The 24,297-nt window shown below is 32.9% G+C and overlaps 1 protein-coding gene and 1 long non-coding RNA gene across 2 annotated transcripts in view; one reads left to right on the top strand and one right to left on the bottom strand.

Annotated features, from left to right (window-relative positions):
* Positions 1-757: 757 nt before the first annotated feature.
* LOC118683891 (uncharacterized) lies at positions 758-3,570 on the top strand. The gene is made up of 3 exons (XR_004979705.2): positions 758-866; positions 925-1,049; positions 3,178-3,570. It is a non-coding gene; the product is annotated as an uncharacterized lncRNA (long non-coding RNA).
* A 2,900-nt stretch (positions 3,571-6,470) lies between these two features.
* LOC106618694 (uncharacterized) overlaps positions 6,471-24,297 on the bottom strand; it is a 35,419-nt gene continuing 17,592 nt past the window's right edge. The window contains exons 2-4 of the mRNA XM_014236539.3: positions 20,283-20,421; positions 19,681-19,782; positions 6,471-6,669 (exon numbers count right to left, since the gene is read on the bottom strand). Coding sequence (XP_014092014.1) covers positions 6,563-6,669; positions 19,681-19,782; positions 20,283-20,421 — 348 coding nt within the window. The 3' untranslated portion in view covers positions 6,471-6,562. The remainder of the gene's footprint in view (positions 6,670-19,680; positions 19,783-20,282; positions 20,422-24,297) is intronic.

Here is a 24,297-nt window from a genome sequence, read left to right as displayed (position 1 = left end):
ATAGTAACGTATCAAACACACTTAGCAACATTAGCAACAGTTATATGCAAATAAAAACTTTTATAACAGATTATTTCAAGGACAATGTTAACTGCTAATTGTAAAGCCAACATAAATTGCAAAAACAAGCAAAAAAATGCAAGAAACAAAGTTCGAGGAGGGGAAATGATATATGCTACACAAAGTTATTGAACTTCTATAGTTTTGATACTAATAATAGAAAAGTTAATTCTGGCTAAAGGTCACGGATAAAAGTATATATGTACAATATATTAATATGTATTGATTGAAAAGTACTCTTTTAGATAATTAGAGACATACTAATATGTATGGTATATACACACATCATAGATACATATAAAAAGGCGACGTCAACTTATGTATATATGGTATTTTCGGACAGATTACGAAAATGAAAGAAATAAAAATATGTTACCACAGTCAAGAACGTTTTACGCAATCGTGGTACCAGCTACAGCGGCAAAAATTCAGTAAGCAACAACTCGTTGTCACTGACAATGCAACGATCGTAATGGAATGAACTATTCCATTTCCATTGGAGATCATGTCATAATTTGAATTTTGAATGGCCTGTAAAAGAAACGAAAATAAAAACAACAATAAAACAATGCAAAAATGTCATAATGACTACTACAAATTAAGCAATAGCCACTGCAAATAACAATAACAATAAAAGTTACATTAAGCGTCAAAGCATTGTTTATTACACAGATTCCAGTTGCAAAGATAACCTTGCTGACCACAAAACAATCGCACAAAGTCACTTTACCGCACCGCTGAGAGAAGTATAATGGCTTTGTCTTAGAATTGTTTAGTTTCTGAGGAGAAAGGAAAACGTGCGGAAGGTAAATGAATAGTCAAATATACAAGTGGTATTTGATATAATTATTGAAAAGTATCTAGTCTACATACTATGGGGTCTATGTATTTAGGAAGGAAGGAAGCAAGCAAACGCACCTATAGTACTTATCAAAATAACCTTTGTATTGTATGAAGAGGTGCTAGATGGACATGTTGAAGCAGAGCAGGTTTGGTTGAATGGCTTTCTTAGTTTGTGAGATATCTACAATGCGTTCAAAAAATAACGTTTTTCCTTTGCACTATCAATTCGCGGCAAACTGTTGTTTTTTTTTTTGCAAATTAACACATGTTCAATTCCGATCAATGACGTGTACAATTCGATCAGTTTTCTTCGATTTTCTTTATGTGACACGTCGTGCCGTGAAATAACAAAAATTAATGCTTAGTATAAGAAATGTTTTGAGCCTTTCTAACGAAGCATCCTAAAGGTCCCAAATGGGATAAAATATTTAAATGTAAATAAATGATAAAAGAAACTGGAAGTGTAGATGACTAGCCAGGAAGAGGAGGGAATCACGTGACATCTAAAAGTGAGAACAAAGCTATTGTTCCCCGTTTTGAGAAGAAACACTCCTAAAATTTTTTTGTTTGAATTGGGATTAGATATATACTCTAAATACAATACGGGACAGAATTCAGAGACGCAGCAGTACTGTAATCACTGGGGGTTTTGAATGTCAAAGGACACACGGAGGTTTTAATTCAAATTTAGAAGAATTTACAAAGTAACATCAATAGTAAAAATATGTTGAAAGGAAAATCCGACGCAGAAAGAAATTTTGGATCCGCCACTGTCTATAATACCCAATTCGGCGGAAAATTGGAGCAAGTATTAATTAAACGTCAGCTATCACAAAACAATGTATATATATTCTACATATAATTACACAATTTTTTCAATAAATGCCACCCACGCTTTGCAAAAAGGAAACGATATTTTTTGAACGCACTGTACATCATACTTATTAAGGGGTAAGGCTGCGATCTCCCTTTTAACACAGATTCTTTTTGTTGCTCAATTGGTGGCTTAATTATAACACATTATAGTTTTATAGTTGTGGGCGTGGTAATAGTTCGATTTTGACTATCTGTTATACCAGCCCCTTAATAGAATAGGTCGTTAAGTTATTTAATTTTTTTACTAAAGTTATCGCTAGCACGGACGGACGGACGGAAATTCAAGTTGTCCCTGTATCTCGATTAGCTTTAGGTGTTACAAAGAACCGTTAGGTGAACAAAACCATTGTATTATGTGCAATATATTGGGTGATAAGGCCTCTAAATACATAAATACGATACATTTATAATAATGCTAGAATCTGCTTAAGTTTAAATAATGTGCTCACAGAATGCGATCGTGTCATAAAGATAATAAAATATATAATTTAAATATATAAAATATAATCAAAATTCCTAAACCAAAAGTAAGAAAAACATATATCCCTATGCAAATTATAAGCTCTGCTTCATCGCATTATTTTTATTTTGAAATAAATTATTCAATTCGACATATTCTTTTATCATTATAATGTATGCGGAAGTTTTGGAAAAGCAAAGTCAACACATGTAGACACAATGTCGAACACAAATCACCAAATACCAAACTCTCTCGGTGGTTTTTATTGCCACTTGCAGCAACAAAAAATCGCCCAATAGTCAGTCATTCAGCGAACAAAAGCGTGGCGTCATGGTCTCCTTCTAATAATAAACTATTCTAAACTGTCGATTTTACAATTGCTTTGGTGGCGATTTTGGTTGTAGTAGTTTTTGTTGTTGTTGCAGCTACTACAAATTGCTATTATTATTCCGATTTTTACCGCCTGCAGCTCAGAGCATATTAAAATTGTTCGCGCAAAGCAATTTTAACAAAACACCTCCGAATTCAGCTCTTTTGCTGTTATTTCAACTGTCGTGTTCGTACATTGATTGACTTGAACACCGAAAGTGTCGTAAATCACTTCTCCGAATGAATTGGCGACGGTGGTACTTTTTTGTCTTTCTCAAGCTGATACCACAATTCTAATTTCTTGTCAGTCCAATTTGCTGTCGTTGGTTTTGTTTTTATGTCTGAACTTGATTCATTAGTAACAATTAGTAGTAGTAGCTTGAGTAAGCAACATGCCTCTTAGTGTCAGTGCCTAACCTAAAGTCAGATAACCCGATTAAAGATGATTAGGAGCAATTCAATTTGTTATATTTTATAGTTACTGTGTTGTAACGGGCGAGTAACGACCAGGCTCATATATTTCATAATCACTATTATGACTTAACTACTTTTTTATTTGTTTATTTTAGTGCCTTGGAAATTTCCTAAAAACGATAATTGAACGATGCGGAAGATAACATTCAAAAATAAAGTCAAGAAATAAATTTACATTTACTGTTACCTGAAAGTTTTTGAACATTTGGGAATTGCTTGGCCATTACTACATAATACGCCAGCCAAATAAAGCTACTGGAATTTTGAAGTAAATAGTCCATTTGTCGCAAAAACTCACTGGCTCGTGTCGTTTTCAATGACTGTTTGTTTAACAATGCTTTATTTATATTACTATATAAGTTTGACAGCTTTTATGAGTCCAGGAATAGCAGCAATTCATTTATAATTTTACCTTCTGGATCAGGATAGGAGTTACTCATATTACGAATACTTAAATAATATACCACATGAAGAAATTGTATACAATAATAATTCTATATAATACCAGTATTAATAAAATGAAAATACTAAGAGAATTTTGTTAAACTTAACTGTAACACAATTTTTGTTGGGAAATTTCAAGGATTGACGAGGTGTGTTTTGAGTGCAAATGTACTTTCCAAAAGAAGTAGTTTCTGCATGCCCAAAAATTATGATATATATTTTTTATAAAAATTTTGCTAAACTTTACTTTTATTTATATTTGATTGATAAGAAAATATAACACTTCAGATTCCTTTTTAAAAATATATTCTCACAGATATGAACTAGCCGCTTCTCTGATATAAATTCCCCTCTCACTAGAAAAATATAAATTGTAAAACTCAGTTTAAGTGCAACTTCCCATTTGTGTTAATTTGCCGCTCATGGAAATCATCTTGAAAATTGTATGTTACTATACAATATTTTGCCAGTGCTACCAATAGCATACGTTGTGCTGCCAATTTAATCACAGAAACACAAACGATCACAAACTTATACAGATTCTAATACTGATTATTCAATCATTGGTACAATATGGTACAACATTAGAATGCGAACGCAACAACAATCACATAAACCGGGATAGATCTTTACAGATCATACTGTTTGCTATTAAAAATGTTTTACATAATTTCTATTATCAGAAAAAAATTACAAAAAGTTTTGCAATTATACTTCTATAAAATTATAGAATTGACTCTCTAAACTACTTTTCAATTTTACAAGGCAGCGTTGAGAGGAATAATATCCATAATCGCCTGTTAATGATTTTATTATCTCATTTTATTAATTAAAGGGCTTAAATTGATATTTACATTTAACATTTTCATAAAAGGGTTTTTAATTTTCAAAAGTGATTTTAATTGGTTTGGTAGCAACTTTTTCTTTCGGTGATCGTCAAATATAAATACGCCTCACATTTGTAAAAAACAATTTTAAAATAATTTTACAAAATCTTTCTAACTTTTTACAGCTCAAGTATACTTATATTACATAAATGTGCAGATTTCCGTTTTTTTAATGTGTATTTTTAAGCAACATTTTTGCAGTTCATAACAGCAAAAGTGATTTCATATTTAATATAAGTCAAAGTTTTGAATAATACCTAAGTACATATATGGGTGAAGGTAAAGTCTGCCGCTGTGCTAATTGAAGACGTAATCTAAGTTTACAGCTTTAACTGTTTACATAACTTACAAGGCCACCAAATCAGCGTTAATAATATGAACTAAGGTTTCTTACATAATTATCTACACTTTCAAACAATTTCATACATTTTGACTTTACATACCGCTTTTCAACTTTACTTCTTTTAAATCTCTGAAGCCATTGCTCGCCGTTCGAACGTTTCGGTATTGTGTTTTTGAATTTGTTTGCGGAAAATTCACACGTAGTACAGCGTCCCGCACGGAACCATGTTTAGTTGCCGGAAAACGTAAAAGTTGCAGAGAATCCATTTTTTTTTTTTTCTTCTGCCTTGCAACTTGCTGTTTTGTCTCCGGCTTCTTTGGTTCTTCATTAACATGCGCTGTAATGCAATGTGATCTCAACATAACAGTATTCGCGGTGTGAACAGCCGCTTCATCTGAAAGCGCAAGCACACAAATCTATTATGGGGGGCGTATGCGTATAAGTGTTTGTTGCTATGTGTGTGATTTATTTTTGCACATGCGCTTCTGTGTCGCGCAATATTTTTCATACACTCACAGCACAACTGCTGTTAGTATAAAAATGCATAAAGCTACCGATTGAGCAAACACCAATCGTCTCAATTGCACACGAGATAGGGGAGCTGCTCTCACGTCACTCTTCCTATTCATACCTGCACCAGCTTTTGTCGGCGTCGTGCACCGACTTGATCAACGTGCGTTCGGCAAGGCTTGTGGCGTCAGCGGCTGCTGTTTAATACTCATTTCATTCAGCAACTGGAGTCAATTGTCTGCCTTCGCTGTTGTCAAGGTGCAAAATGCGCAATTTCATGCAATTTTCACATCGCTGACGTTTTTTTTTTTCCAGTCGATGGATTTATGGCTTCCAACTTTATTCATGCAAAATATAAATGCACACAAAGCAGAGCTATTAACAGTTAAATTTACTGACCCGTTATGGAAATCGCACTCATTTCATTTACACATATGATTTGATCATATAGATAAATAATTGTCGATGCCGGTGGAGTAGATCCTATACACTTGAGTTGAGTAAATCAACAATAAACTAACTTAAGGAATGCTTTATGAAATTATATTCCAAACCCGGTAGACAGTAGCATTTTAGCTTCAGTAATTTTTATGTTTCTTATAGGTGGCAGTTCCATTGAATGGTAGGCTTTTGACAGAATGAAAAATAATTGTGCTCTGAAATCCTGTAGCATTCACTTCCTTTCTTATTAATAAAAATTATAATGCAATATATAAAATTAAGTAATAAAATCAGTGTTTTAATGTGGGTATGGAGTATACGGGTTTATAATTATTAGTTAATACAAATATATGTATTACTAAGTTAGCACTATTGTATCGCGCTTGAAATTGGAGAGCATAATTCTGAGACACAAATATAACCATAAATTATATAAATATTTTAAATTTAACCGGAGTCCTTTAAATAGATTCTAAATACAGATGAAAGGGTACAGCTCAAAATTTGTCCGACTCAATTAAAACGCATAGCTTCCCACTTGAACAGTTTAAACACCGATCCTTTGTAATGTCAAAAACTTGAAGAGGCAGATCAAAGGGTCATCATAAATATATGAAACGTTTTGAGCCTATCGCATATCTGTTGAAGTCGCTAATATAAATACAACTAATATATAATTAATTTTTGTCCACATCCTGCATTAAAGTAAACTTCCTTTTATATAATCTAAATAATATTTTTCTTTATTTAAATCAACATTATATTCATACATTTTAGTTTTATTTAACATTATTTAACTACAACATATAACACATAACTACATATAACTATGACTGGTTTTTATCCACATTTCGTTTAAAGCAAAGTAAACTGATGTGAATATGGATTGCTGAAGTAGTTGAAGGCGGTGTAAGAATCGGCTGGTACCCCATAAGTAGTGGTAAAATACGTCTCGCCAGAATCTGGAAAAGGTAAAGGTTATTGTAAAATTGAAATGTGTAAATTATCGAAAGCTATTATGAAAGAAAAACGACTTAATTTGAAGTGTCAATAAAACCGAGTAAGAGAATGTATAATTCATTAATTCGCTAGTTTATTGATTATTATAGCAACATTATGTGGATAGTTTAGTAATTATTGCATGTTTTTTAAGATTACTTAAAGTGTACAAGTGTTGAGCAACAGGTTTATTTATACCAGCTATTAATGATAACTACAAAACTAAGTAAAAGAAAAAAATGTTTTGTTGTCATGCAGATATAAGTAATATACTCTTAACATAAATTACTGATTATAATTTATTTCCACTTATGAATGCATAATGCATTATTGTAGTTAAACATCTGTTCGATATTTTGCACTCTCTTGTAGGAAAATGCTTACTCATTGTCAGGCAACAGGTGCAGCAGCCCGACACAGATGTGTGATCGTTTGCAGGCAAGGTGGGCGTAGCGTTCTTAACTTAATTTTTACTGTTAGCAACAAGTCAATTATACAAGAGCTGTATTTTAATTGCATAGGATGCAAAAAGCAGCTGTTTTTAAACTCTTTATGACCCCATCCCTGATAATTATATATCAGTCATCTACGCTAATGTGTTTTGTGTGCAAGTCAACTATAAAATGGCATTACTGAAACTGGTTTAGCAGATTGGGCAGATTTACTGATTTCTTCGTGACACACCAGCTGCATTGTTTTTAATTTGCAATAAGTAATTGTATTAGGTAGATTATGTGCCTTTCTCCAATGGCTACTATAATTTTAATAATGAGCTTTAATAGCAATTTTCTAAACTGATTTCTTACATAACCTTGTAATTATTATTGGTTTATGTATATATTTAGTGATCGCTTCTGACAAGGTCTGTGAGTATTTCATTTGATAGCCTTTTAATTAATAATTATTAAGATCGAGCTTAGTCCAGTGAGAAGAATTTGCGGCTTTATAATTCAAAGAAAAGACAATTAATGGCTCTATTCAAAATTTAATTATTGAAGTGATTAAGTAAACCACTTTATATACCAGTACTATTCTACACTCCCATATTAATTCGAGAGAAATGAAATCATCTACACTCCAAACGGCGTACGTTCTGTGTAAAGTAAAGGTGCATTCAGGTTTTCTTTTTATTTTCTTATTATTTTTTCTGTGATATTAAAATCTTGCAATAATAAAAGTTCGATTAGTTCATAGATAGCATATTTTAAGATCCGATAAAACTTGAAATACGTCAACATTCTACCAACTGAATACTGTTTTTAGTGACCTTAAGTGTAGTACTAAACAGTTTCTGCAATTTCTAAACTTCCCTAACTCCTTAAATGAAAACATAGCACCTAGTGCGTTATGTTCTCGAAATTCTCTTGTTAAAACTAACTTTAGTTGTTTAATCACCTAGAATTAGTCGAGATAGATATCAAGTTAATATATGTATATAAATGATTAGGATGACGAGATGACTAATGTCCGTGCAAATGATAACTTGAGTAAAAATTGAGATATCTTGATGCAACTTAGTATAAGTTATTCTTGGTATCTAAGAAGGTCGGTATTGCAAATTATCGTAATCACATCATTGCCACGCCCACAAAATGCCATTAAACAAAAACATAAAAAGTGCTAAAACTGAACTTCAAATTAAGATATTAAACTGTTATTTGATACAGGGGATCGCAGTATCAAGGGTCACCTGTGAACTGAAAATTTAAAAAACGTGGGCGTGGCGCCGCCCTCTAAAAGGTTTAGTGTACATTTTTCACAAACTATACGAGCTGGATCAACCAAACCTGATATGGAGCAATTATTTTGACACCTCATCATACAGTCTGAAAATGGTTGAAATCGGAAAATATCCATGCCCACTCTTCATATAGCTTGCTAAATAAAGACGTCAGAAGAATACAATTTAACAGCTAAGACGGCACTTAAGGGTGTCAAAGGGGAGCGTTGTAAAAATTGGACAATGGATGACAATCAGAATGCACTCAACCAATTTGAACCAAAATTTGGTGCGTAACATTATTTTTGTATCCTAACGTTACATAAGGAAATTGACAAAATCGGGCTACAACCTTCCTGGCTTCCTTTATATCACAATTTTAAATTCTATCTGATTTTTTTATTTTACAGTATATAAATCAAGACCTAATTACGTTATCGAAATAAAACATTGCACACAAAGTGTATTTAATCCATTCGATCCGGATGGTAAATATGTGTACGACCTAAAGTTTAAACACCTCTAAAAATTGCAAATTCAATGTTGCTTGGTTCTAGAATATATATTAAAGATGATAAGCATTCTTTAATACATTCCAAAAAGTATATATTACAACATTTTTCAAAGATTTTACGAAGCTTTGCAAGATATTTAGTGTGAAAATATTTATATATAGTGTTATTGCAACTTAGACGCAATCGCACAAGATCATTGACTTTTATTACTTTAAAAATGTATTTTTTACATCCAGATAAGCCACAGAATAGTAACAAAATTACTATGTTGATGATTTGGTGGAATGTTTGAAGAAAACATTTCAGAAATGTCGACAGGTTTTTGTCTACCAAGCATTGATGAATCAATGACGAAGTTTATGTGACGCCGCACATTAAAACAATGCATGCCACTCAAGCCTGTCAGACGTGGTATAAAAATGTGGCTTCAATGCGATGCTGTTGCCGGGTATTCATATGACTTCAACATATGTATACCATGGTAGGGAGCTACAAGAAGAAACTGGAACACTGGGAGAGCGAGTTGTGTCCAAATTACCTAGATCAATCGCCGAAAAAGATAATTTTGTTTCGATCAGTTTTTTACATCTGTAAATTTATTGAACACTATTTCCTTTCCAGCCGTGGGAACCGTTATGGCAAACAGGAAAAATATTCCTAATTTTCTGACAACAGATGGAAAAGAGGTGAAACGGAATTCAAGTGCACATCATCTGGTCTTCTATCCGCGACATTGCAAGGCACCAAAGAAGTCTTGGTACTAAGCAATTCTCACCAGGCAACAGTTACTAGCATTACAAAAACGTTGAAAACAGGAGAAAAAATTTAAGTCCCATGTCCAAGTCAAATAAAATTTTATCGCGAGATCATGGGCGGCGTTGACTTGGCTGATCAAACGTGTGGCCTTTACGAATATGATCGGAAATCAGATAAGTGGTGTAAGAAAGTGATGGTGGCTGTGAACGCAAGGGCCATTTATCACGACCTCAATCGAAAAAAGATGACATTCAAATCATTTTTGATTACTTTAGCTGAGGAACTAATCCAGGAAGGCTTACAAACCACAGCTATTCGTCGGTCATTCAACCAGGACCGGATGGTACAATGGTTTGTCACCACACCCCAGGCCACCCGATTACTGTTTCATATTTTTCATTTATTAATAGTTTACAAATGACTTTCATCATTTATAACCTACTCCAATTAAAATTTTTTTTTAGCATTGCTCGAAAAAGCCGTCCCGAAAGGGTTAAGGTGCGCGAATTTATGTCTTTAAATAGTTTAAATTAATAACGTTTCAAGCCAATGGACTTCAGTGCCTATGGCTTTGACATTTAAAAAAAAATATAGGTCAATCTGTGAAGTACCTTCATAAAAGTCATGGAGCATCTTCTCCTGGAAAAAAAATATCATGATACCAAAAAAGGATAACATTGGTTCAATACTCCCCTACCTAATAGAAAGATCGATCTTCCGGTTGTGGTTATACCGGTCAATATATAAGATAACTTAAATAAATAAGAGAGCATCGCTTTCTAATAACAGTGTGTCCTTTCGCCTAAAACGGATAAAATCGGGCCAATAATAACCTACGAATTTCAAACTTCCGGTTGAATTTATACCGCATATATCCGTCAATAAATAAGATGTCTTAGCAAAATCAAGTGGACATATAATATTCAAAATAATACAACTTAAGTCCGAAAATGTTTGTGCTTTTTAATAAAATTAAGTATATTACTTTAGTTTAGTGTTGAATATGAATCGAATTGGTATTGGCCTTCTCCTGAACTTTATCCTAATATACCCAATATATTAAATTTAACCCTTTGGAAGGAAAACGTGTTAATGAAACTAAGTGAGTACACAACTTATAATATAAGTTAATAATACACCAAATTTGAGTATAATTCACTTAAGTTGTCGTGAAGTAATAAAAACTGAAACAAGGTACATAACATCGAAGAATGAATGAGCATCGGTTGTTTAAAGCTTTCTAAAAAGTAGACGTGGTCCCTCTCTCTAATAGGTTTAATGTGCATAACTCACAAAGTAAGCGGAGGTCTGTCTAGTACTTTTTAATACGCTCTGAAATTGGGTGAAAACAGATTATATCCACTCCACTTCCATATAACAGTTATGTTGAAAACTACTAAAAGTGCGACAACTCGTTGAACAAATACGTCAGAAGCATTAAATTTCACCGTCTACAAAAATGTTTTATACGAGTAGGTGTCAAAATTAGACAATGGGTGTGTTCGTTTAATATAAAATTTTCCCAATACCCCAATTGCGAGAGGCAATCTTAGGTCTTCCTTACTTGCTATTATTATGATAATACAGGTTAAGGTGGCCTAAATTTGTTATGAGAAACACAGCTAGAGCTTAATCTGACTCTTGAAATAGCTCCTGATGTTCATAACACATAAATAAGTTGTGGAACGAGAATTCAACAGCCAATTCTGATTTACATTTATTAACCCATAAACGAACCACAAACAAACGCTATAAGTCGAAACTCTGCAACCACACCTCGACATATGAAATATTATTGATTTATTATTTGGCTTCCATGAACGGAAGGTTGTCATATTAAAAGAACACAATCGCTTAAGTAATTTATATGATTTATTTAGCATTCGCGACCAGCCACCAGATGTCTATCCACTATTTATTGGCACTTGAAAACTTCAACAACACCCACAACTTACAGCTACCGTTTAAAATGCTAATAGAAGCGATCAAGAAAAAAACAAAATATGTACCCCTCGTAAGCTCTTATGTTTAATCAGGATACACACATACACACGAAAACATTCGTCGAGCTTGTGGCTTCAGTCTTTCGTGGCTAGATTAGAGTGCCGTTGTACTGCACGCGTCATTAATACAAAGTTTAAGCTTTTGTTTAACCACATTTTTGCCTTGTGTTATTGTAATTGGTTAATTTCATTTACATAACAAGTGAAGTGTTTGCATAACGATGCCAACAGGCACAAAACTGCCATGAATGGGAGGCATATGCTTGAGTGCAATCAGCAGGAGAAAAAGTTAGCACCATAAAAATATGCATACGTGCGCTTGTCCTGCAGAACTGGCATTTTATTTCAACTATTATTACCACTAGTGTCCGCGTGCGCGGATTTAATGCGTCTCACTCTGCCTCATCGATAGTTTCGGGCTGTTTTTTGGGTAGGTTAGTCAGCACTGATGGCAAGGCACAAAAACAACTAAACGCATATGCTTTGGCATAGACATATGGTACAAATGTACATTCATTCATTTATGCATACATGCAAAGTCGAGTATGGCGTTTTACTGCAGGACACCGAGATTAATGGTCAGATGTACGGCAAAATTAAAGTTTGGACTGCGGTTATTCCGGCATTAGGTCATTTGCCATTGCAATGTTATTGTTGTTTTTGTTTTAGCATATCCAAAGTGTACATATTAGGCGAGTACATAAGTACCCAACCACCCACAGCACTGCTCCAATTGTTAGACAGCTGCTAAGCTACTCTGCAGCACACATGCACACAAATGCTCCCTCATTCTCTCATTCAAAATACTTCAAAATTAAAAACTTTCTGTTGCCAACAGTTGCAATGCAGGTTTTTTATTTGAAATTTTACCTTGTTGCCTGCCTTTTGTCAGACTTTAGGTCAATGTGTGTCTTTGTGAGTGCAATCCACAAAAAATTAAATGGGCAGTGTTCGCAATTTGTATGCAGATGTATGAGTGGTGATAAGCAAATTTTTGCATTCTTGAACACTCAATATTGCACAATTGGCATAACAAATTAAGGCAAATAATCAACTAAAGGCATACTAAAATGCAGCTCAAGCAAAAAACATATCAATTTTCCACACGCAAGTAAAGCAGAAATGGCAATTGCCAATGCCTGTTTGACAGTCGCGTCGTTCAGTGAGAAAACAGTTATACAAAAAGTCACTAATCAGCCAGTAAATAATTGACACGCTCAACACTACGCCCAGCCGGTTGTTATAATTGTTATTATAGTATTTGTACCCGAGCGCACAAGCTTCAGCAAGGGTTTATCGCTTTTACCGTTAAATATAAATCACATCTAATCGAGTGTTTATAGTGCTTTATAAATAGAAAGAGAGAGAAGAGAGAGTCTAAAGATTCGCGAGAGTAAGTTAGTCCACTGAAATTCGGCTTAATCAGCAAAAAGTTTCGACCACAGAAAATAATCAATAAAGTAGAGAAGTGAATAATACCATAAATAAATTTGCTAAGAAGGCTCGCGTTATATGAGAGAATTGGACTTAATGTTGTAAAATGATTGTGTGATGCACTAATCCGTAAGTAAATATAATCATTGGTTCCACTCGTACTTGGTCAGTCCTTATTTGTTTTTGTCCGACTTGCCATTCTTTGAATTTCAAAACTGTCTACATTACAAATATTTATTGTTTGTTGAGCCAACAAATTGCTGCAAAAAACTGCTTCTACTCAAAACGTTAGACTGACAAATTATTTGATATAATTGAATTAAAACTGTGCTGAACTATGTATGTAAAGCAGGTGTTTGATAAATCAAAAAATAGTTTGAGACATTGACAAGACTAACACTGGTAAGTTGTTTTCTAAGTTTTGAGCTGAGCTTCGACCAGCAAGCGTAAAAACGAACCACGGATATTCACTAACTTTTTTTTATCTAATAATGTTCAATGTCCGAAACCCTACAAAAGAAGAAAAAATACAAGAAAAAAGTTAACTTCGTTGGGTTGCACCGAAGCTATAATACCCTTCACAAATACAAAGGCTCCTTACAAGAACTTGATTCCGATTCAATTTCATGAAGACACCTCGTCAAATAAAAAAGTTTTTCATGCAAGCACTTTATTCCGATCGTTCAGCTAATATGGCAGCTATATGCTATAGTCATCCGATCTATATTGTGTGTCTGAAATTTTGTTTTCCAGGGAATTATTCTTCTTTAATTGAAGATTAGAAATCTCATGCATTACTTAAACCTACCCACTAGCCAAATCAACGGCAAGGCCGAATAGCCATGATACCAAGGTAATTCTCTGCATTTGGTGGGATCAGAAAATTGTGCTCTATTATGCCGTTTTTAACTCGGGTGAAACCATTTATGAGGAAAGCTACCGATAACAACTCATCAAATTGAATCAAACGATTGCCGAAAAACGCCCGGAATTTGAGACTAGACACAAGGCAATAATTTTCTAGATAACGCTCGGCCTCATTATGTCAGACCGGGTAAAAATAATTTGGGAAACAGCAGCTGGGAAGTTTTGCCTCACCTGTCTTATAGTTCAGACCTTGCACTTTTCACTACCATTTATTCTGATCGATACAGAAAGCCTTCACTGGAATATGGTTCACATCAAAACAGGGTATCAAAAATTGGCTTGATTTATTCTTAGCCTCCAAGCCAACACAGTTCATTTGGGATGGAATCCAAAAATTGCCAGAAAGATGAGAAAATGTTATAGTTTCTGATGGACAATACTTTTCATAACACTATTGTTCATGGTTTTCTTAAATAAACGTTCATTGGTTAAAAAAAAAAAGAAACAACACGAATATAGTTATACGAATATAGAATATATATGGTATCAAATTAAACAGGTTAAATAAGTTTCTTTATCATAGATATTCCTATGAACGGAATATACTAAAAGCATCAAAAGAAAAGTAATTGAGCAATCTTTAAAAATCATTTTTTATTAGAGCAGTTTTTATAACGCATTTATCATGTCTAAAGTCTCTCTATGTACAAATCATAAGCACAGCAACAAAAGTTTTTAGACTAGCACATTCATTAGCAACACCTTAGCGCTAATATGCGCTATTTCGACGCTATAGCAAATTAATTTATCTAAAACGTGGTTTTAAAATCAGCCTTGTAGCAGGCTGCTCAATTGAAAGCTATTTTGAGCAGGGACACGCTAACCTCACTCCACATCACATATATCGCTTTGTCTGGATTGGCGCCATAAATGTCGCCACCGCGGCTCAAATATGTCAATTAAAATCGTGCGTGACTTCGCGTCAATGCTTTCTTCCCAGCCTTCACTATTGGTTCGCTTTCTCTGAAGAGATTTTGTCGACAAACGTTGAAAAGTCGTGGGTGAATTGTCAAATTAGAAGAATTATCTCAAACACAACCAGCCACGAGCGGATTTGTTTTGTTTTTCTCGATTCGCAACAACTACAGTAAAATACTCGCATATTTACTCTACCAGTGGCATTGCCACATTGTTACGAACAATATGCAAATGTGCTAACAATGCTTGTTGTGCATTTTATCAACAGATTTTTATTATGTCATCCAGAGCAAAACGTTTAGCATTTGAAATGTTTTGCAAATGGCATTGCATAAAAAATTCCGCCACTAAGAAAAATAAAAATCGCAACAAAAACAACATTGATTAACTAAAGAAGGTAGACCAGTTATTTGCGCATGCGCGCCAGCAAGTCCACCTGCTGCCTGCATATTTTGTGCAAAATTTGTTGCATTGCCAGAATCCACAAGCGCTGCGTCCCCACACACTACCACATATATTTGTTCAGCATCGAACGACAATGGTTCAGCTTGTTAACGATTAAGCAAGCATCTAAGCATTTCTGTGTCCACGCGTGCAGTTATTATTCGGTTCAGTATGTCAGTCGTTTTTCAGGTTGCCGATCAACTGCTGCCGCTAACTGACCAGTATTCATTCTACTTCGACTACGAAGCTCCACATCCACGACGCATATGCATTGAGCGGCGCTGAGACGCCGCTGGCTCTTAGTTCTTTTGGAAAAAACAAATGTGTTCCGTTCAGCATGCGAACATGCCCAAGTGCGCACGAAGAACCTCAGTTCGGAATCATACGTATACCTCTCGAAACGTATTTTTTTGTATTTGCAAACCTTTTGAGTATTTTTATTGATTATATTCTACTTATACATCAATAAATATGTATATGTGAAATGCTTCAAATAGACAAGCGGCAAAATGTTGCGACTCAATAGATAATTTTACCGCCTTTTGTTGCAAATTGTCGACAGTTTTCAAATTAGTACAGTTCCTAAATGCGACTTAAAATAATTTCGATATGGTAATTTTATTTATTTAAGGAGAAGTTGTTTGTAATTTCACGATTTGATAGATTTTATATAAAAAATAGGAATGTTACTATAACGTAACATGAATTGCTTGAAATACGAACATATTTCCTATCGTACCCAGCTAGATAGTAGCAAAATAAATTTTAACGAGGGTTAGATTCAAATGTCTTCTCTGAATATTTGGGATATGTAGAAACACATTCGTTTTTGAGTCTAAGGTATAAACGACTAAACAGCTCCTTTTATACAATTCTTAAGTGCTTTCGAGTGTATTACATATTCCGCGTTAAATAAAAGCATTATATCCATATCAAATGGATGTGGAATAGAAACTTTTGTTCCTCATATATCAAAGAACATTTTGTATTCAATTCCTTTATTTGCAAAACACAATGTTTGTAACGCCATATCTTTAATATTTGTGAACCAAAAGACGATTATGTGAAACATTTAAACTGCAAGTTCGCATCAAGTTTATACTTTCGCATAAAAAAATTAGTAAATGGTGTCTACTAATATACATATAATAATCTGTCCAGTGTTTGCTCTAGCTTATTAACAAATGAGTAGGAAGCTAAAGAAATTTGTATTGCGGTGATTGCTTTACAAAACTGTGGAAAAAGCGGAAATAAAATGTATGAAAAAATTTGGCCAAGTAATTCGAACCAATTCAGCCATAAAAACTTTTCATGAACACATTGGCATAAATCTCCTTAAAAACAAAAAATTATGTCAAGTTAAATGGATATATCGACCTGATCAATGTCAAGATTTATTTGGGATGATCTCGAAATGAAAGCCTAACGTCGGTCAACTGATCAATTTCCGACAACGCGCTTGAAGCAAATGAGGGTCAACAGATGCAAGCGGCATCTTCTGTGGCACACGGTCAACATGCCATGAAAGTATCCTTTTTACAAATTAAAAAATTTTTATTTTTAATTAAGTTTTTAATAATAAACAAAATCTACGCAAAAACTTCCAAAGACGCAAAAAATGTTATTTCAATAGTTCAACGTGGTCAACATCCAGCTGTTGTAATGGTTTGGTTGGGAGTTTCCTGTAAAGACGTTACACTTCTTCACTTCTGTGAAAAAGGGATCTTCCAGCAAGATTCTGCTCCAGCACACAATGCAAAAACCACCCAGCAGTGCCTTAAAAGCGAAATTCCTGGTTTCATAGCTACAGATGATTGGCCGTCTGGAAATCCTGATTTGAATCCATTGGACTACAGTTGGAGAACATGGCCTCTCAAATACCCCACAAGAATTTGGAGAGTATAAAACATCGTTGGTTCGAACACCGTATTCAATACCGATTCAATATAGATAGATGCGTGGTGCTATTGATCAATGGCCGAATCGTTTGAAGGATTATGTGAAAGCAAAAGGTTACCATTTCGAATACAATTTTATACATCGCTCGTTTAATATATGCAAACAAAATTAACTTTATTTAAAAATGTAGTATAGTTCAATTATTCTGACGACCTGAGCTTGTAACAGAACTACTTTATAGTGTGGCCGATTCTTTGCAATATCCCTCAATTAATACCATCACATAAAAGATCTCACATATAAATTTTTAGTTATTTTGAACTCGATCAGTAACAGTTACGACGTATAAGTCGGGCGTCAAAGTTCAGAATTATCCATAGAAATATATATAGCTATTTTTAACTATAACACTAGAGTACCGATTCTAAACATAAGCGATTTTTTTTAGTTTTAACTTTTTTCCTTTGAGTCTCTATAGAAGAATCTGAATATTGATTTACGTTAGGCTTTACGTAATCGCTTGGAAGTAAAATGTGTAACTGATATCTTAACCCCCTTTTATACCATGCATAGTATATTATATTTTACAAGTATATATTTTGTTTTTAGTGTTGTTGCAAACCATAGAATACCAGAGTGTAATAATTTCTTTAATTAGCATGTGTATACTAACCAAAGAAGTAATCCGTTCCATATCTTGAAGGTGTTCTGTTATAACTGTTGGCTTTTAAGCAGCGTGTTAGTTGCTTTTCAAGGCAACACTAAGCGGTGCAATACATATTTTAATACTCGTATGTGCTGTATTTAAATTATTGCATAAATTAAACACAAACTATAATCAAAAATTTAAGGCATAAAACAAAAAGAAACACATCCACAAGGTTTTATTGCACTAAAAATCTTTATTTATAACAGATAAAAAAGTTTTTCTATGAAAACATACAACGAAAAATAAAATTAAAATAAATAAAAAAATGGTAAATAGAAATAAAAATAATAAATAAATAATTGGAAAAAAGCATTTAAAAATAATAAAAAACAAAATTTAATAAAAAAAAAAAATTTTTATAATTATAAAAAAGTAAAAATAAAATTAAGTCAGAGAGGAAAATAGAAATTTTGTTATTTAAAAATGTGGACTTAAAAAATATATAAAAAATTAAATTAAATAATCTGAAAAAATAAACGGGTGCAAACACAAATGTTTAAGTTTTAAAATTTGTTTTGTAAAAATAATAAAAAAGATTTTGGCCTTAAAACTAAATAAATACGAATTATTGACTTCAAAAATATATTTCAAAATGATGTTTATTAATTTAAAGTGATTTTCATAACAATTTTGAATCATTACATAAATAAACAACGAAAACTTAAAGAATTATACTTTATTATTAAAAACATAATAATAGTTATAGAAGAAAGTGTTATATTCTAGATGACTAATGTTTAGTAGTTATGTTTGATTGTGCGCTATTTTCTGAGTGACTGGTGAAATTTAATTTTTTTTGTTTGTGTAAGAAGTATATATATTAACGCTAACATTTCCGGTTCCATTTCCAATGTATTTTACTTGTTTCTCTATTTGCTGTTTGAAATTGTTGTTGATATTCTTCGCCCGCCGTGCTGTGCATTTTGCGTTTGTTATTGTTGCAGTGGTGTGATAATTGCGATTAGTCAGTGCACTATTAATTTATTTAACTTAATTAGCGATAAGATAGCGAGCATACAAGCAAAGCGACAAAAAGCATTGTGCATTTCTAGATAGCTCGAAATGTAGTAAAAGTGTGGGAGGTTGTACGTGTGTGTGTGTGTGTGTGTGTGTGTATGTGCTGTACTTTGGCGATGGCTTTTGAGACCCGTGTGTAATTTGTGGTTAGCCGCGTACGAACCCTGTTAGAAAACAACAACAATAATGATTGTGAAATATTGATTAATTAGATTGACTAAGGTGCGATAATTAATTAATAATACTTATAAATGTGCGCATACACTATAAGAATTGTAACTGTTCATTCCTCAAATACATTCAACGCGCTAAAAATATACTTATTCATAAATGTTGAACAAAAACATCATTAAATACTCATTAATTCGTTTATGGTATGTAAGGTATTTGTATTTAAAGTAATAAAGCTTTTGTTTTCTTTTCGCAATTCTGTTCTACTTAAATTGACTTTGAACTTGCAAGAAAACTATTATATTTTTGTGTTTGTGTTTGCTTTCTTAGTGGTTTTGGTCGAGGTGGCGGAAAGTTTGGCAAAGAGTTGCTGGGAGGATATGAGGTGTTCGTGAGTTTAGGCATAACTATGTACATATGTATCTGACTATATTTGGTATCAATTGTATATTAGAGTTTACTTTGCTGTTGGGGTGGCACAAAGCCATAACCGGAAGCTCCAACTATCACGCCGCTGCTCTCATCGAATTGATTTGGTGGTGATGGTGGAAACAGCACGGGACCTGAATAAAGAATAGGAATAATTATAAATTCGTTAAAGTAGAATTAGTAAGAGCTTTTATAATTAGCTTAATTAAATATTTCACTTATGTATATTATAAAATCAAAAAACCCAGTAAATATTTATAAGCATTAAAATTTCGTTTAAAATGTGTTTGCTTTCAACAAATAATTTAAACAAAAAAAATCATATGCCGTAGAATGTTTTTTAATTCAAATTTAATCTAAACTAAATTGGAATTTATTATTGATTTTGATTTCAACTAAATTGGAATTTATTAATTTATTGTAGAGGATACTTCTGAAGTGTTACGCTTAATAAACAATGATAACTAATAGTTTCGTTGAACACTTGTTAATTTGATAAATCTTAACCTTATCATCCAAAATAACGTATTGGTTGCTTTTAAAATCAAACAACATAAATTGAAAAAGAAATTTCACTGTCTTCGTTAAATATATATACTTGTATAGTTACGCTTTTTCCCAATATTTGCCTTACCTCGGTTATTGCGTCCATCCCGGATTGCATTTGGAGACGACAGACCGCCTGAGTTGAAGTTAAAGTTTGTCGGTATAGGGAAGAACCGTTGACTGGCGACCAAAGCCAAACTCATGAAGATGGCAAATAAGGAAGCTAACTGTAAGATAAGGAAAAAATATGTCATACACACTAGATGATAGCAGCGTATTTAAATATCGTATTAATATTTGTGAAGTTTTAAAAAAAATCATAAACAAATAATATAATATAAAAACAATTAAAATAAATTTAGCAGCTGCTAAAGTGTTGTTAACAGAAAATGCCTATACCCAAATCTAAGCTATTAATCATTCGTTTACACACGAGCGCCAATTTTTAATTTTTATCTACCTGCCAACACGCTGAACCTAAATACTGGTTATGCGATTTAGTGCTTACCGAAGCGATGCCAAGTTATTAAAACAAACAAATTGCAAATTTCGGATTTATTTTATGCTCAAATATTGACTTTTACATATGCGTAAATAGTGTTTACGATTTTAATTTCGTTTTATAATTTCGGTGGGAAGTAAAAATTTAGTTTGCGTGCCAACCCTTTAATGGCAGGCAATTGTCTGAAACTTTTATAAAGTAATATTTTAGGGGAATCCCGTTGTATTAAAAATCAATCGTACACTTAAATATCTCCATCTATTTGATGTTCGAGTGGAATATGCTTATTTATGAGTATTCATCTATTATTATATTGTAGAAATATGTTACATATATATATATATTTTTTTTTAAGTAATGGTAATTTAAGAAGCATAAATAACTCCTCTCGAAACTTTTGTAAGTAAAAAATGCTTTAAATATTTAAATTTGTGAAACTATCAAACCGTAATCCCAGTTCGGAGTGACTGATTACATTATTATTATTATTCATTCTCAAGTGAACTTTCACGAACATAAAAAATAGTTTCTAACATTATTAATAAATATTGTAAACAACACTAGCTAAATATATGTAAATATATTTAATTACAAATACTTATTTTATTTTAATTTTTTTATGTTCTGATTATGAGTTTTTAATACAATCCAAGTTCAACTGCTTCAAGATAATTATTATTATCGACTTAGACATATCGCATGCAATAAAATCATGTAGAATTTTCATTTACACTTTTAATAAAAAGTAACACTGCTCCTACAACTTATTCCCACTTCATTTATTTTAGATATCTCGCAAATTAACCGATAGTTTCGGTATAGTCAGCCATAGCGGCTGCTCATTTTCTGGAGGCTGGAAAGGTATACTCTGATTTCGACGTTTTTAACTAAGAGTTGTGAAATATTAGAGTCAGAGTAGAGTAGAGTACCTGTGCAATATTTCAATTGATTTGACCCATTTTTAAATTGATTTTATAACCTCTTCCGTTTATTTTTAGTAATTCGTTAACATTTAAAGAATGCAGTTGTGTTTATCTGCTCTTTTTATAATCAATTGAATTAGATCAGTGGGTGTTTTCGCACGACTTCTACAGTTGTCATAAATATGCAGTAAAATAATCGACAAAACATAGGCGGGACTTGCTCAAGCCTCCGAATATGTCGACTATGCAATTATTTAATATTGTCCACATGCTTGGAAGTATTTATTTATGCGTAAAAGTATATATACATATATATGCAGATATTTACAAGAGCGTGCATTTATTTCTTTAATATTTTTTATTCTTTAGTCTTCGCTCTATGTGGCACTGTACTTGTGAAGTGGTTTCTAATTCAAAAATTAAAATATTTACTGACACTGAACATTTCGTTGTTATACATTTGTGCCGTGAATTTGATTGTTATTCATAACTTTGTATGCCCTGAACAGGGTATATTAAGTTTGCTACAAAGTTTTTAGCAGTTTAGAAGAAAACTTCGCAGACCCTATAAAGTATATATTTATATATAATATATACATATATGGTCAGCGTGACGATCTGAGTTGATTTAATCATACTTTATATATCCCAATCGATCAAAAATTTTTCACATTTTCTTTTCAATCATAGCAGATTCGTCGGAATTGCCATTCAAACTGGCCGACCGAAATCAAGTTTTTGTATAAAAACCTTTTTTATTTGACAAGATATCTTCACGAAATTCGGCATAGATTATTTTTCAAGGCATCGCTACAATCTCCGAACACATTGTTCAGATCGGACCACTATAGTATACAGCTCTCATATAAATTGACCTATCAAAATCAAGCTAAAGATATTTTCATATGTTATAAGAAATGAATCTCTGTAGGGTAGTATACAAGTAGGTTCCGTGCAGCCGAAGTTAACGTTTTTTTCTTGTTTTAAATATATTAAAATAATTCAGTTATGTGAACATTTGATTGCAAATAGACTTGTTAACATGTATGCCAATGACAAAATTAAAAGAGCAGAACTAGTTGTTTCCTTTTTTTGTAACAATGAGTAGAACAACAATAATAACAAAATTAACGGACAGCAAACACGAGACATGGCGAATATACGTCAATCCAAATCCGAATAAATAAACAAACACCTTGCAGGCGTACTATTAGCATGTAATAAATTGGAAAATAAAATCAATTACTGTATAATTTTTATAAATGGGCGACTGAAACAGAACATGGTGAGCAAAGCGCTTTCGGCCAATAACAATAAAATTTTTGTCGACATGTCCCGAAGTTTCAATGCTAACCAAAACAATAAAAACATCGAGCTCATTGAGTGTGTACAGTTATATAGAAGAAGCACATACAATTAAATGTTCATGAACTTCTGCAGTCAGTTGTTGTTGGCTGACAGCCACATTTATGGTAATTGTTTTATCAAGTAGAATTTAAAGTTCGCGTGCCAGAAATACAATAATATTCATATGCCTGGGTGCCCACATAATTGCAACCGACACAACGCGTAATCAAACAAGAGTTTCTTAACGGTTTTTATACATAATTTATTTGCTTTCGCAATAAACGAAACGCAACAACAACGACGGCGCGGAGAAAACCAAACTGTCAACAGTCGGAATGTATCTGAGCTCGATGATGGCCTTGGCAAAAATTCAAACACACAAAACTAGTTGGTGTTATATCGCTGGTGGTATATACATATATGTATGTGTTTAAATACCAGAAGTAGTTCAAGTATGCCGGTGTATGAGCTCACGTACTGCATTGAAACACCAACTAAGGTGTACGTGCACGTAACTTGCCCACTGCGTTGTGGGCGTGTGAAGTGTGCAGCGACAATATTCAGTTCAATTCGATGTAAGTATAGGTGCAACTATTTCATGGCATAAAGTAGTAGGCTTTTTCACTTCTAAAATTAAAATTTTCGATAATATGTTTTATGTATACTATCTAAATTATAAAATAAAAAACAGGAATAAACGTTCACTTCGATTACACCTAAGCTATAACTTCACCTAAATAAATACTATACAACATCGGTATGGCTCTTAATGTTTGATGGAAAGACTTATCGCCATTATAATAACCAAATATTAAGAAACTTGAGTAATTTTCCACTCTATCAAGATCATGGGTGCTTAATTAACTTAATTATTATATGGGTAATCTAATCTAATTCCATCTTCTATTGGCTTACTCGTTTCACTTACTTAATAACGAACGAGTTTGCGAAATGCTTACTTCTGAATGTTTATACTTTTTACATCGCTAATTATTTATGCTTTTGTACACCTTTTATTTAACATGAATATCGCAAGCCGACAGCGTGCTTGCAAACTATTTTACTTTAAAAGCCACATTCACTTAGTGAATTTGCATATCGCAAGAAATTTTAATGCTTGTGAAAACCATTCAATATTTCAATTATCACGCCTGGGCATCTGAGCGTGTTGCCAAACAATTTTTCTATAGTTAAACGGTACAATTTGCGTAATATACAATGTAATTAAGTTAATTCACTGCTTAAAGTAATGCACGTATGCATCTGTGAGTGTGTATATACACGTTTCGGCAATTTTTGGAATTTCATTTCGAAAGGGTGCAAATACTATT

Source organism: Bactrocera oleae, chromosome 2 (genome assembly GCF_042242935.1).
Source record: "Bactrocera oleae isolate idBacOlea1 chromosome 2, idBacOlea1, whole genome shotgun sequence".
Taxonomy (NCBI): domain Eukaryota; kingdom Metazoa; phylum Arthropoda; class Insecta; order Diptera; family Tephritidae; genus Bactrocera; species Bactrocera oleae.
This window is presented reverse-complemented; position numbering and strand designations above follow the sequence as displayed.